At 39.9% G+C, this 15,216-nt stretch overlaps 1 protein-coding gene across 1 annotated transcript; it reads right to left on the reverse strand.

Annotated features, from left to right (window-relative positions):
• Positions 1 to 77: 77 nt before the first annotated feature.
• Positions 78 to 14,935, reverse strand: LOC149026363 (3-oxoacyl-[acyl-carrier-protein] reductase 4-like). The gene is made up of 12 exons (XM_089146645.1): positions 14,766 to 14,935; positions 13,903 to 14,129; positions 13,519 to 13,661; positions 12,733 to 12,786; positions 4,071 to 4,151; positions 3,937 to 3,982; positions 3,507 to 3,601; positions 3,390 to 3,422; positions 1,443 to 1,577; positions 1,247 to 1,340; positions 1,019 to 1,101; positions 78 to 922 (listed from the first exon to the last, which is right to left on the reverse strand). The coding sequence occupies exons 2-12, from the start codon at positions 14,096 to 14,098 to the stop codon at positions 890 to 892; spliced, it is 993 nt and encodes a 330-aa protein (XP_089002771.1). The 5' UTR covers positions 14,099 to 14,129; positions 14,766 to 14,935; the 3' UTR covers positions 78 to 889.
• Positions 14,936 to 15,216: the final 281 nt, after the last annotated feature.

The following is a 15,216-nucleotide window of genomic DNA, read 5'->3' on the forward strand; positions in this document are numbered from 1 at the left end:
GATAAAGGAAAAGTCAATTGAGCTTTAATAGAAACTTTTCATCTCGGATTCTAAATTGATTGTGCCCAGCTTCCAGTGGAAGGGGAATCATGTTATCTTATCCCGAGTAGGATTGAAATCGATGGGCAACTAAATTCTTCGAACAGAAGTCCACTAGCCAGTACCCACTGGCGAGTCATCGCTGAAACATCTAGGGCCTGGCCTTTGTCAAATTTCCCACAGAAGACCTCTGATAAACTGCACACAAATTGCAATCGCTCAGTCTTTTTTTCCCTTCCACCTCCCCAACGCAAAGGGAGAGAAGCCAAACAAACTTTCAAGGTCGTTTCATTGGCTCGTAAGACAAGGTGTTTCAATCAAAAAGATGTCACCAATGATGCGAAAATGCAACAAAACTAACGTAATCAAAGCTGTAACCAACACGGTCCAAGAAACTACCTCTATATTACCATATACCAGTTGTGCCTGCACCCGCTTCAGATCCCACTACCCGAGAACTAATCTTGTTTAACAAAGCATCATATTTTTTATAAGTGGTAGAAACTTCTCTCTTTTGTAAGGCAAAAAAGTAATTACCTCAGCGACATCTACTAGTCTACAACCAAAAGCCAAACATAGGACCACAAGGACTAGCATCCAGATACAGTAAAAATGTTTTGCTACTGAGTATACTATATCAGTTTCAGCCACACAGAAAACTTAAAAAGATGCGCCACCAATATTTTCATTCCCACTGGATAATCTTTTCCCTTAACTACCTGAATAATGTGACTATCGCAGCAGTTAGGTCAGCACTACTCTTGCTAGTGTTTGCCTGCAGCAGACTTAGTGACATAATCTTGGAAGGCTTTGGTGGGCATTTTCCAGGATGAAAGAATCTCTGCGCCCCCTACATCACCATTCCTCCATCAATGGTGAAAACCTGCAATGCAACAGAATCAAGGAGTCCTGTGAGCTCCTAAGCATGTGAGAAAACAAGGATGGGACAAGGGAATACAAGATGCAAAAATTTCAGCACCTGTCCAGTAATGTAACTAGCTGCTGGGTTAAGTGCTAAAAACTCAACCAGTCCAGCAACTTCTTCAGGTTGGCCGTATCTCCCTGGAGCCAAAAAGAAACAAGATGAGACTCTCCCTCAGTTTTAAATTCATGGGCAATGGTCATCCAACTGGCCACCTCTAAAGAAATTTTCCAGTTGTGCATACAAACCAATGTTTATCCAAGAGCCAATTAAATCAACTCTTACCCAAGGGGATAGATTCCAAGATCTTCTTCTCAATGTCTTCTCCAAGCTTGGCAGTCATGTCAGATGCAATGAAACCTGGAGCAACAGCATTGACCTGTAAAACATTAACATGAACAATACTTAGTCCATCTATTAGCAGTGGATGCAGCAGAGTATCTGTCAAATTACTACAAGGCAGCTGAGCAGAAATACTCACGTTCATATTTCTGCTAGAATATTCCTTTGCGACACTCTTTGTGAAGCCAATTACCCCTGCTTTAGCGGCACTGTAATTGGCTTGTCCAACATTGCCAACCAGACCAACTACAGACGCTATATTGATTATCCTCCCCTGTAGAAATAGATAATTGAGGACCAACATGAGACTCAGCAATCAAGATTCAAGAGAATTCTCAGACGAAAATTGGAAATGTAATTTCCCTACCTAAACAATTCTCAGACACAAACTGGAAATGTACTTTCTCCATTTAAACAATATCTGGGGCTTGCTCAATTGAGTTCATTCTTGAATTTCATCACACATCAAAACTCTTTAATAAATCCTTCAGTTGCCAGGGATGTTAATTCTATCATTCTTCCATTAAGCCTCTTTGGTAGGTAAAGTTCTACTTTTTCCAGGCATGCAACTGCCTGGTGACATCTAGGCACATATATTAACATGAATGACTCCAGACAAGGACATGACGCTACATGTGATGCACACACTCAGTAAAATGACTGACTTGACACCAATCATATTCAACAGCATAAATAAATAAGAAATGAGTATCAAGCAGAAAATTTGTCTTTAAGCTGCTTTATTTTTATTAACTTTGTAAATCATAGCATCGGGTCATGGTGAGTATGCCCAGCAGCCATCAGTTTGTCACATTGACAAATCCAAGTTGAAATTGATTTGATAAATTAATTGTAGAAAAATACAGGTGAATAACTAACTCGTAGCAGTTGAGCACCAAGGTAGGCAATGCTTAGGGTCTATTTAGTAATGCTTCTGTTCTGAAACACATGTTTATCACCTAAATATTTTTCTTTCGTGCTAAAAAAATGTTTTTGAAGCATAAAATGGTATGGTAAACCTTTTCCAGAACTCTTTCTCAAAGGCAGGGACAGAGGTAGAAGATGGAGAGTTTGCTCTTTCTGTTTCACTGTTCAAGTCTTCGATAGAAATTTTTGGGAAAAGATGTTTTATTTGGCATCAGTTTTTTCATTTAAAAGGAAAAACATTTTGAAAATTGGTGACACAAGGTTTTCTGTCTTTCTTCAAAAATCTTGTTTCAGGCATAAAAAAGAGGCCATTCTGTATCACTGGCAGATGAAAAGAGACCAGCATACCCAAACAAAAGATTCAATTCTTTTGTTCCATTAAAACAGAAAAAGGGCAGAAACAAGGAACAGAAACATTACCTACCGAACCATTAATAACACATGGTAAACTTCATTCCCGAAAAACTACAAAGCATTATTATCCTTCATTACTAAAGCAAGCAGAAATGGATCACGAACGTGGTTAATCAGTCATCAGTGTATGAGACTTAGCCACGTTGAATGATGATCTAAAAACTAGTTGTTTCTCCCTAACATAAAGAAAGGAAAGAGATGCTGCTATTCAATCGTTTCAACTGAAACTTGAATGGAAGGAGGGGCACAACATTTTTGTGCAGGAGCATTTTTATGCAACCAAAAGGGTTGGCAACTCCATGAACTCAATTTTCCAGCCAGAGCACAAGGTGCACAGGGAAACTGCCTAAGATTCCTTTCTTCTAGGTGCCTGGTGCTAGATGTACCAACACAAACTCTTCCATGCCAATTGATCAGTGTGGTTCTCGTCCTAGAATTAGCAACCCAGTATGATTGCTAAACTAGATGACACTAATCAAGACAGCTCTGACAAACAGATATGATGTGACCCACATACATAACACCAGGTAAATAGATGGGCATGATTCTCATTCCAGAGAGATATATATATATATATATATATATATATATATATATATTTGGGGGGGGGGGGTAAAGATTCTAGTTCCAGAATTAACATTAAGAGATATGCCACAAATGAAAGAGATCAAAACAACTCTAATAAAACATATACACAGACAAAAATAGAATAAACCCATTAAAATACGGAGGCACAAACATTTACCTTTTTCTTTTTCATCATAATTTTGGCTGCTGCCTGCAAAAGCGGATAGCCTCAGTTAGAATAAGAGAAATCAAGCCACCATGCACGAAAACAATTAGGGCTTTCAAATATATATACCTGTGTGCAGAGAAATACACCAGTAAGATTCAAATCAATAACATCTTGCCATTGAGGTTTCTTCATTCTCATCAGCAAACCATCCCGAGTGATTCCTAACAACATTGTGAAACAGTCAGGGTAAAGTGTAGGAAGAGCAATGTCACATCACTCATTCTAAGAGCTCAAGCTGTTAAGGGGCCACAACATACACCCATACATAGAAGCCCACACACATGACTCTGCACCTGGCACCAAGGGGGCACAACAACACGCAACACAAACTCCTCACAACAATTGTGCTTGAGCACCCAACCTCTAAGCGATGATACCATGTTATTAACAACTAATCCCAAAAGCTCAGCTCATTAAGGACCACAAGAAATATACATACTAACACACAACACTAGGAAAAGCAATAAATGGAAGCAACCGGAGAGCTTGTAATAACCTGCATTGTTTATCAATACATCCACTGTTCCCCATGCATCGACTGCCTGTAGACATGGAGAGCACCCAACATAATGTCAGAATCAGAAAGGATAAAATATTCAAAATGAATCATCCACTAAGGGAAGAACATACAGTTTTAATCATTGACTCAACATCAGCTTCTTTTGAAACATCTCCTCCAAATGTAAGAGCTTGGCCACCACATTCTTCAATCTGCAATATAATAGAGTACGACAGGTCATTATCTCATCCGTGGAACATGTTAGAGCCAGTCTAATACCAATAAGAACATGGCATATGATGGTATCAGCTAAAGCTTATTTGCAGCAGGTTGAATTGTTTAGAACAAGAAAAGATCAACAAACAATTGGCCTCATGACATAGAAGTCCAACATTACTGTAAATCTATTCAGCACAAAGGCAGATTGTTAGGACCCTAGGATGAGGCCATGTGGAATGAGGGTTAGTTAGGGTTATTTGAGATAATAAATAGAGGGAAAGAGGGAGGAGAGGGTATGGAATGTTTTATGAGAGTTCTTGGACAGCCGTAGGTTGAGGGACACCGTGAGGTGTGGGGGGTGTTTGGCACCATAGAAGCCAGTGTTATCTTGTTAAATTCTTGCATTCTTGTATTGATTTTGGGAAGTATTAGTAGGGTTTTATCAATTGGCATCAGAGCATTCACGATCCCAGGGAGGTAATGGCACTGCCTTCATTTTCTGGCAAAGGAGAAAGTCAGAGATGGATTCTAGAAATTATGTTGTTTTGCTGGGAGAACCAAATCGAGGAAGAGCAGTGGCTAGGAGTGGCGATCCAACATTTGGAAGGAGTTGGAGGGTTTTTAGGGTTGGTTTGGTTCACCCCAGACCGGGTTTTGGGTTGGTTTCAGCCCTTAAGAGCCCAGGTTCTTCTAAATTGGGCCCAACTCAAGTACACTTATCCTCCCACATAGGGCCCAAACGAACCAAATATAAAGATTGGGCCACTTGGTTCCCAAAGAAACCTCCTTGGGCCCAAACTATCTCTTTAACCCCAAGCCCATCACATTTTATTAACCCATATGTCTTAATCCATTTCATTTTCAAGACCCAAAGCTAATCCAGCCCATCAAACCAACGTCCCACCCATTTATCATAAGCCATAGTTTGTATTTGGACCTCACCCATTTAACACATCTATCATGGGCCTGGCCCGTTTCGTTACCCCAAAGTCCACTTCTTTTGATTTTTAATTTGGGCCCAATTAACTTAAAACAGACCAAGGCTCAACCCAAGGCTCAGTTCAAACCAACGATTCACCAAACCAGCAGTCCAACCTAGCCAAGAAGAGGAAAATCCATCGTCTTCAACCTCTGGGCTGCAAAATGGAAAGGGAGGCGGCAACGATGGGGCTGCAGCGCCTGAAGGGGAGATGCAATGCTCCATTACGGAAAAAAATATATAAAATTCCAGACCAATTGCTTCGCTCCAAGTCTGATTTTGAGCAGTGGGTGTGTTATTCAGCCTGGGAGGATGATGTTGAATTACTACAGTTATGCGGCACCATCAGACGACTAAACTTCAACAATTCCATCACCTTGAGGACAAGTTGATTTTCGAGGGGCCGGTAGTTGTTAGGACCCTATGTTAGGACCCTAGGATGAGGCCATGTGGAATGAGGGTTAGTTAGGGTTATTTGAGATAATAAATAGAGGGAAAGGGGGAGGAGAGGGTATGGAATGTTTTATGAGAGTTCTTGGGCAGCCGTAGGCTGAGGGACACCGTGAGGTGTGGCGGGTGTCTAGCACCATAGAAGCCAGTGTTATCTTGTTAAATTATTGCATTCTTGTATTGATTTTGGGAAGTATTAGTAGGGTTTTATCACAGACCCGATAAGTGACATAATATAATTAATGAATATTCACAAACTCCAACTGAGATAATATAATGAATGAATATTTATAAACTCCAACTAACTATAATAACAAATTCAGCCTCATCCCTACTTAATGTGGTCATCTACATGGATCCAAACACAGAGCAAGCAGGAAAAACATATTCTAACCCCACAAAAAAAGCGAAAGAGAAAATAAAGAGAGATGAGGAAAGCAAAGAAGACAATGGAAGCTGGAGAAACAGACAGAAAAATGAAATATAGAAAGAAATAAAGGCAAAACCTAGCACTGTAGGAGGATCTCAGCTAGATGGGGTCTAGAACATCGATCCTTGCCCTCCAGTAAGTTGTCTAAGATCATACTCGGCACACGGAGAGACTATGCATATGGTCATTTCATGTCTGTCCCTAGCCTTTTTAGTTCCTTCAATAACCATACCACTTTTTCCAATGACGTGTCCCCCCTAGACCTCTGCTGGTTATGAAATATCACCTTAAACATCCACCTAAACATCCTAATTTCTAATACACAGCTCATCAATATGACATTTCATAATTGCCCAACATTCTGCCCGATGTATCATGGCATATAACAATCCTACAGAACCCTCCTATAAGCTATAAAGGCATATGTTATCACACAGCACTCTAAAGGCACCTCTCCATTACATTAATCCTATTTCAATTCTCTATGAACATCATCCTCTACGTCTCTTCCTTTATTTATGATTGACCTCAGAAATCTACAAAATAATCACTATCCAGTATCTCTCTTTCATCAGTTCAAATCATATCAGTATCCATCATAGTGTGACAGGAATTACACATCATACTCTCCATACCCCCTTTTAATCTTCAAGCCTTTTGTTTTCAATATTGACTCCTAAAAACCTCTAACTTTGATCTAATCCTTTATCTTGTCTCATCCACCAAAAGATATTATCATCGAGCATAAACCATGGATCCTTGTCTTGAATACTCTTAAGGTAGATAATCGATGATAAGTACAAAAAGGTAAGGACTTAAAGCTGGTCCGTAATGTAATCACATCAGAATTGAAATTCCTTAACTTCATCTCCCATTGATCTCTGTCATGGATCTACCTAGCATAAAGCCAAATTGGTTCATCAAGAAAAGAGTCTCACCTCTCAAATGACTCTCTTATTATGTCATTCCTTTTGAATTCCATGAATCCAAATATTGTCCGTGGATACCTATTACTTGATATTGCAACCCAAATCTGGAAGGCTACTATTGAAACATATGGACAGTTGGGGAATGATGCACAGGTTTATGAGCTACGAAAGAAGCTTCATGAGACTACCCAAAAGGAACTAAGTGTGGCCCAATATTATGCTGAGTTGCGATCTCTTCTGCAAGAGTTGGATTATGGGGATTATCACCCCATTAATCCAGATGATGTGACTACTTATAGGAAGCACGTTGATAAGATTCGGGTATATGACTTCTTAGCAAGTTTGAATGTGGAGCATGATCAGATGAGAGTGCAAGTATTAAGTCGTTCTCCCTTTCCTACACTAGAACAGTCTTATGCCCTTGTTCAGTGTGAGGAAAGCCATCGATTAATCATACTTCATGCTCCTATTATGGAGAAATCAGCTTTACAGTCTGTTAACACTAAACCTGATTCAGCTAAGGAGATTGTCAAGTGTGAGCACTGTTACAAACTATATCATACCAAGGCCAATTGTTGGAAGCTCCATGGGAAGCCTGCTGATTTTGAGCAAAAAAGAGCACAAAGAAGAGGAAAACCAAAAGCTCGTATTTTTTAGACAGTTTCCACAACACCCTCTCCAGACATTGGTTTTTCACAGGAGGAGTTAGCTACTCTGCGACGTAGTCTGTAGTCTTCTCCTGCTAGTACAGCCTCTACCACTACTTCCTCCACTACCCATACCAACTCCTACCTTGCTACTTCAGGTAAAACTTTTATGGGCTACCATGTTTCTTCAGTATCTACTTCCTGGATCAATAATACATGAGCCACAGATCATATGACAGGTTCATCCTCTTTTTCTTACATTATGCTCCCACTTCTGGAAAAGATAAAGTTCAAATTGTTGATGGCTCCTATTCTTCCATTGCTAGAAAATGGATCATTCAACATTCTCCATCACTTTCTTTGTCTAAAGTTTTACACGTTCCCACTTTCTCTACTAACTTGCTCTCTATCAGTAGTCTTACACATGACTTGAATTGTAAAGTCACTTTTTCCCATCTTACTATGTCTTCCAAGATATGGTAACTGAGAAGGAGATTAGACATGATAAACTAGACAATGGACTTTATCTATTAAAGCCAAGTGGAGGATCCACTTCTACTTTGACCGCATCTCCTAATCCAGTCCATTCGGTAATATTAAACATTCAACCGTGGCACCATAGGCTAGGTCACCCCCGTCTAGGAATTCTTAAGAAAGTATTTCCCAATTTAGTTTCTTCTTGTAAAACGGATGAACTTTTTTATGAAGTTGCATTTTTGCGAAGCAGACACATTCTACTTATTTACCTTCTCTTCATAATAGAAAATCTATTCCTTTTGGACTCATTCATACTGATGTGTGGGGCCCTTGCCAACGTGTGTCTATTACTGGCCATAGATATTTTGTTACTTTTATTGATTGTCACTCTCGTTCTATATGGATTTATCTTTTAAAACAAAAAAAAGAGGTTTTTCAATGTTTTCATGATTTTCATAATATGATTAAGACTCAGTTCAATGCCATTGTAAAAATCCTTCGCAATGACAATAGCACATAGTATATTGATGGTGAATTTCAGAGATATTTCCCTGACTTCACAGCATAATACACCAGACCAGTTGTGTTGATACTGCTGCGCAAAATGGGGTTGCCGAAAGGAATAATCGGCATCTTTTAGAGTTAGCTCATTCACTTATGATTACTATGAATGTCCCTGACCAATACTGGAGTAATGCTATACTCACTGCCTCTTACCTTATGAATAGGATGCCTAATAGGATACTTAGTTTTAAATGTCCTAATGAGCTACCTTTTCTTTTCTTATTCCCCCAAAGGTTTTTGGATGTGTCTGTTATGCCAGAATCACAGCCCATCAAAGTAAGCTGGCTCCTTGTGGCCTACGCTGCATTTTTCTAGGGTATTCTGCTACTCAAAAAGGGTACAAATGTTATCATCCTCGTTCCAGGAAAACCATTGTCTCCATGGATGTCATTTTAAATGAGTTTTGCCCTTACTATACACCTCTCTAGGGGGAGAGTCCTAGAGGAGAGGTGCTATTTCCAACTCTAGACCTTTCTACCACACCACCACAACACAACTTAGGAGTTCAAGAAGTGTTTCCTAACCAGGGGGAGACTTTAGCTAGTATACCCGAAGACTCTAATTCCCCCCCTCCGTTTTCTGAACCATGTGAAGAACCTGGTCAAGGGGAGACCACTCCTATGAGGCAGATTATTGAGGTCTTTCAAAACAAGATTGAACAGAATAAGGAGGTGCAGACTTCTTTTTTTTTTAATGAATAAATAAATATATTAAAGAGGAATAAGGAATACAAGGTCTTTAAGCAAAAGACCAAAAAGGAGAACCAAGACCCCAGGAGACAACGGTAAGCCTGTTCCTTAGGGTATCAACAATAGGGGGTGGGGAATAGCTACCAATCTAAAGGACACGTCAAAGTAGATGGCATTCCAAATCTGATCTATAGAGCGGGATTTGGAAGTCCATCTGAGATTGCGCTCCCACCAAAGGTGATGGACTAAGGCACAGAACACAAGCTTACCAATCCGATCACAAACAGAGGAACTAGACAAGTTTCTCAAGATCCATAACCAATCAATCTCGACCAAATCCAAAGGAACGCCTTGAACAAGGCCAAATAGAGGAGAGGGCTTTTTCCTAGATAGATCTGGAAAAGGGCAAAAGGTCTCAAGGTTTTCCAAACACCCAAGGATGCTTTTATGATGTCACAAAGAGGATCTTTGGGAGAGCTTTTGGGGCTCTCCGAGAACGAGAGTGTCGGAATGACCTTTGAATCACCAAGGGGCCGGTTTGTTTGTCTAGGAGGTTCCACCAAGAGGTGTCTTTTGGGAGGTATCCATGTGATGTCTAGGAGAAGAGAGAGGGGTCCCCTTGAGCTAAGAAGGGTTCCAACCATTGAATTTTTGGATCTTCTCTCCCTTTTTCATGATGGTCGGCCAAGTAGATCCGTGGAGGGTCGTCTGCTTTTTCGGGTTAGGCTGGCTCTTATCCACCGGAAGATAAGATTACCCATCTAACCCTATAGAATCATGCTTGGCATTTTAATGAGTTTAGGGCCCGTTACATTAAGACCCTACCTCCCCCTGTGTGCTTGGAACCCCTGTCAGGCTTCTTGCCCTTTCAGGGAAGGCCGTATTCCTTTTGCTAAGGAGGTCCACACGGGTGGTGTTGGCCGTCATATCACTCCCGGATCTCCCTTCCCGGTCCTTCCACTTCCTCTCTCCGTAATCAGATTTTATTGTTCCCCTGTATCTTCTTCGATCTTCCTATGCTGTCTCTTGTACTCAACATCCTACTTTGTCTTACTCATTGTCCGACTCTTACACTTTATATCATCTCTATAATCTATATTGTTCCTGTTGCCCTTCTGTGCCTGGTATCCCATGTACTTCTTTCCTTCCTCCGGCCTCCTGTGTTTGTGATTAACATTGATGGATCATCACGTTGAAGCTACTGTTCGGGTTTCCCCTTTGATAGTTATCGGACTTTTGCCCTTCAACTAACCCTCGTTCTTTCCGCTCAAGCACTTCCCCTGTGTCGTCCTTCTTCTGGAGTTGGAGAGTCTATTAAATCCCACTGTTTCTCCGATGACATCCGGTTTGTCTTGAAGAGATCATTTTGGTTAAAACAATCTCCTAGATCTTTTCCCCTCTTAGCATGACTTCATTGGGTACCAAAGCAATGCCGATCATACACTATTTGTTAAGAGTCGAGATATTATATCACACTTCCATTGTTTATGTGGATGATATTGTCATCCGAATGATGTGAGAAATTCAAGGTTGAGAACTTTCTTCGGGTTTAGATTAAAGATCTAGGGTTCTTTTTTAGGGGTTCACGAGGTATTTCTATCCAGAAAGTATATCCTAACTTATTATCTGTGTTGGGGTGTATGTTGATACCCCTATTCCTTAACTTAAGAAAAGAGGAGAACCTGGACAAAAGATTCCAAGGCTGTAGGGACCTTATTTACTTGTCCCACACCGCCGCATCGCTGCCTGGATGTGAGCCAATTCATCATAATCCATATTTATCTCATATGAGGTCCCAAAATCTCAATATTTGGACTCCTGATCTTTTGTCCCCCGATAATCTAGACTGGCTCCTCTTGTCTCTCCTCAATTTCATTCTTCCTTTTTAGGTAATCTAATTACTTGAAGTGAAAACAATTTCTTTATCTATCCCTATATGCTTTCGGTTTTCTTTTGGTTACTTCTCACATATTGTCCAGTTCCAAACATATGTTTAGTTGTGACACAGGCTCTATTAGTATTGTTAATGATCTAGTACAACATAATTGAACTAAGCACATTGAAATTGATAGGTTTTTTGTCAAAGGAAAGCTAGAACAAGGGCTTATCTGCATGCCTTTTGTGAGGACAAAATGGCAGATGTTTTCACTAAGGATTTGAAAGAAGGAGATTTCCTTCCTATTGTAGGCAAGTTGGGCATGACTAATATTTATGCCTCAACTTGAGGAGGAGTGTTGGTTGAGTTCTACTAGGAGTCCAACTCTATTAGAGTTTTTATTCATGTAAATTTCTATTTCTTGTTACCCAAGTAAGGGCATTTATGTAATAGTGTACTTTCCACTTAATTATAAAAAGAGGGCTTGAGATCACATTGATCAATAAGTCATTCAACCACAATCAACTTTCTCAACAAGATGGTCTACATCTTCGGGGCTGTTCCAGCACAGGATGCAGTTAAGGTTAACATTTAGGTGCCAACAATTGAGGAAGGACAAGGTGGGGAGGCAAAGGTCAAAAGCTTCAACAAATTATTGTTGATTCCTTTCCCTTCTTCCTATCTGATTTACTTGTCTAGGTGAGGGAACTGTGCTTTTTATGATCTTATGAGAAGCAGTTATTAGTGTAGTGAATCTGTAGGTTTTGTCTAAAAGAGCGGATGGGAATCCCAGTGCAGAAGAAGTCAAAAGAGATAAGAGTGGAAGGTATAGACAACAGCTTCCAAAGAAGGCTAGTCAGATCCACTTTAAAGGATATAGATTTTTATTGTTTCAATTACCAGGAGTTTTAATGTTCAAAAATTTCTTTAGTATCAAACCAATTGACTTATGGGTGAATGAGGGAATTTTTTGTCCAACTTTCAGTCTGCTATTTGCTTTCTATAAGACTATAACTATCTAGCACCACCATACCATGATTGTCCTAAGTATCCGGTGGCAGATCCACTACTCCCTCACTTTCTCCAAATAATATATTGGAGGTTTAGGTGGATGGCTAGATGCAGGAAAATGGTGCAGACATCTTAATCTACCAGATCACTTGGGGCTGAAATTATATGAACAAGTAGACCAACTCCCCTATTTACATGTCAATTTTCATCCAGTTGGGGTTGTCCACATGTAAAACAAAAGATGAAAATATCCAGCATTACAAAAGGAGTACACAGGAACAAAAGAAGCGTATGGACATTCATGGGAGCCAATGTCAAGATAAACGATTGAATTTGTGGCTGAAATTCGACATGTTGTCTATTAGACCATTTCCTAGGTAAACAACCCTCAGAATTTCACATGGCAGAACTAAGTGAGCCCACCCACCAATCCTGTCCATTGGTTAAAATCCACGAAAACTTTCACCATTATATGTTCCCTTTAGTGGTTACCACTCAATGAGAACAAAAATTAACAGTTACCTCCTTTGAAACTTCTTCAGCCTCTTTTGAGGACCTTGCATAATTCACCAGCACCTGTAAATAGCATAGGAAAGTCACAACCGTGAAAACTTTTGCACCCAAAAATCTATTGCAATTGCCAGTCTAGTTTAAATAACAGGGAAGACATCTATAAAAGTTTGAGATAATAAAGGATACAGCCCCTAAACTCAATGATTGGTAGAACCAATACTGTAAATTATTAATAAGAGACACAGAAAAACCTAAAAGACCCAGAAGATTGAGATTAATTCATCCAATGCATCACTCCAGTAAGGAAAACACGTGCAGGACTCCAATCAACTGCCAGTTTGCTTAAAAGATTTAATGACATTAATGACAAGAACACCAGAAACAATTGAATTATCAAGTAGTTATATAATTGAAAGGAAGTACATGATGACAACAATGCTTCAGCCACTCAGCCCAACATTGACCATTCAAGAATTTCATTCTCTAGTAATATACCTATGCATTGAGATCATCTATTCCAACCATTTACAACAAACGCTACCACACTACAGCATATGTGTTTCTGATTGACATTTCCTACTCTACCAGAAAGACTGAAAGAATGCAACTGTTTTTCCATTCTCGTCATACACTGCAAATAGTAATTATTCAGTAGTTATATTTTTGACAGTTAAATGGCAGAACCTGACTAATACTGCTGACACAAACAGTAGGGATGCAGTCTAATTTAACTGACTATTTTAGTTCCATCAATGATGCCTACACATTATTGATAAGTGGATTAGGCACACAAACCTTACAACCTGCCTTCCCAAGTGTCAATGCGATTGCTCTACCAATTCCTCTTGAAGCACCAGTGACTATAACAACAGGACTTTCCACCTTTTGGGCCTGTTCAACGACTGCTTGTTCCACAGCTGCAACTTGAGTTCTTACACCTGCATGGTTCCATTAACACAATAAGTTCTATGTTTCTTTCTGGTCATTTTGCAGCAGGGGGATTACAGTCAATAAAAGGAACAGAAAATATCTTTAGAGGAAGGAAAAAAAAGGACTCCAATGCCTGGATATAATAAAAGGCAGCAACAACAATATATCAGGAAATAGCCACAAACTACTACTACCAGAAGTACAAGAACAATGTGTCAGACGAGCTTCAACAAAGGAAAAGAACATCACCAGAAGAAGCAGACGAACTCTTTGATCTGCACGGCAAGGCAAGGGAAGGTCTGTGCAGCACCAATTTCGACGCACTAGTAGACCGTTGTGGAAGCTGCAGAATACTTTGATCATTTCGACCACTGGAAAGGGTGGACTTGGTCAAAACCCTGGCAGAGTCCAAGGAGATGGAGGCAGATCCGACAGCAGCAGCCATGAAAGTGCTAGCTAATCTCTGAACGACGAAGCTGGAAAACAGAAGGAGAAAAGTAATTAGTAAGGTCGCTAAGAAACTGACGGAAAACGAAAAATTGTTCTACCTTGAAGTGAAGAGAAATGGGATGTGGTGTAAATCCGTAATAAGAATTGGAATGAGTACACTAAACTCTGTTCGAAAATTCATGCTCTAGATATCTAAATGAATGGGTAAACTACATTGACGCATCTCGAATTTATAACACAATTCCCCTTCCTCAATTTAAAAAACAAATTTTAAGATGCCCAGTTCAACATCTGATGTTTTCATCCATAGCGACGTCAAATGAATGTATAAAAAAAATCTTCAAATGACTCTATTTTCCCTTTTAAAACCTGCTCTTTTGGGATGTTATAGGAATGCAATCCAGTATCTTTCCACCCATCTGATTCAGTATCAGCTGGACTATGAATTTTGATCTGAATCGCAATCTACAAAATGTAAATCTATGGCCAAAACCCACAATTGCATCGCTCGTCCACCTAAAATTCTCAGAAGAACTTCGGAAACGCAAGGATCAAGAAACTTGCAACGGAAAACACAAAGAAGCGAGAACAAAGTTGACGAAAATACATATCACCATAAATCTAAAGAGCAACTCCGAAATCAAAATTGTTCCGAAACTCACTTTCTTGCTTCCGGAACGTTTGCAGTGTGCCGTTGGCTCCTCAAACCTCGGCAAAATAAATGAAAAAGCTTCAGCCTGCTTCGTTTCTACAGTTCCTCAAGTCCTTGACTCCAAAGTCCTGACCCTGAAGAGCGTTGGAAGAGATTTAAGTAATTAATAGTGAAAATAAACGCTGAGACACTTTAAAGTACACTAAAGTCTCGATGAAACCGAGGCTGTGTGCTATGGGCTTTGAGCTCTCTCTAACGTCCGCTGCGCCCCCCCCCACTCGTTTCGCTTTGTAAATGTCGAAGATTACCAAACGTTGACGACTCTGACGAGTTTGGTGGCTCACTTTCCTGGTGAAATCTACGGATCTATTAAAGGCAGTCAATCCGATCGAATCGGATCGGCTTTCGGTTTGGTTCTGAACTTATAGAGTTATCAACTTTTGGCCCATCCCATATGGTTT

This window comes from Hakea prostrata, chromosome 2 (genome assembly GCF_041222555.1).
Source record: "Hakea prostrata isolate BN-2017 chromosome 2, UWA_Hpros_2, whole genome shotgun sequence".
In the NCBI taxonomy this organism is placed as follows: Eukaryota; Viridiplantae; Streptophyta; class Magnoliopsida; order Proteales; family Proteaceae; genus Hakea; species Hakea prostrata.

Excerpts from the sequence above, each read along its gene's own strand:
- LOC149026363 (XM_089146645.1), bottom strand. The coding sequence starts at position 14,098 with ATGGCTGCTGCTGTCGGATCTGCCTCCATCTCCTTGGACTCTGCCAGG. Across the intron at positions 4,152-12,732 it reads CTGAAGAAGTTTCAAAGGAG|ATTGAAGAATGTGGTGGCCA; the intron begins GTAACTGTTAAT and ends ATTATATTGCAG. Across the intron at positions 923-1,018 it reads CTAGTTACATTACTGGACAG|GTTTTCACCATTGATGGAGG; the intron begins GTGCTGAAATTT and ends GTTGCATTGCAG.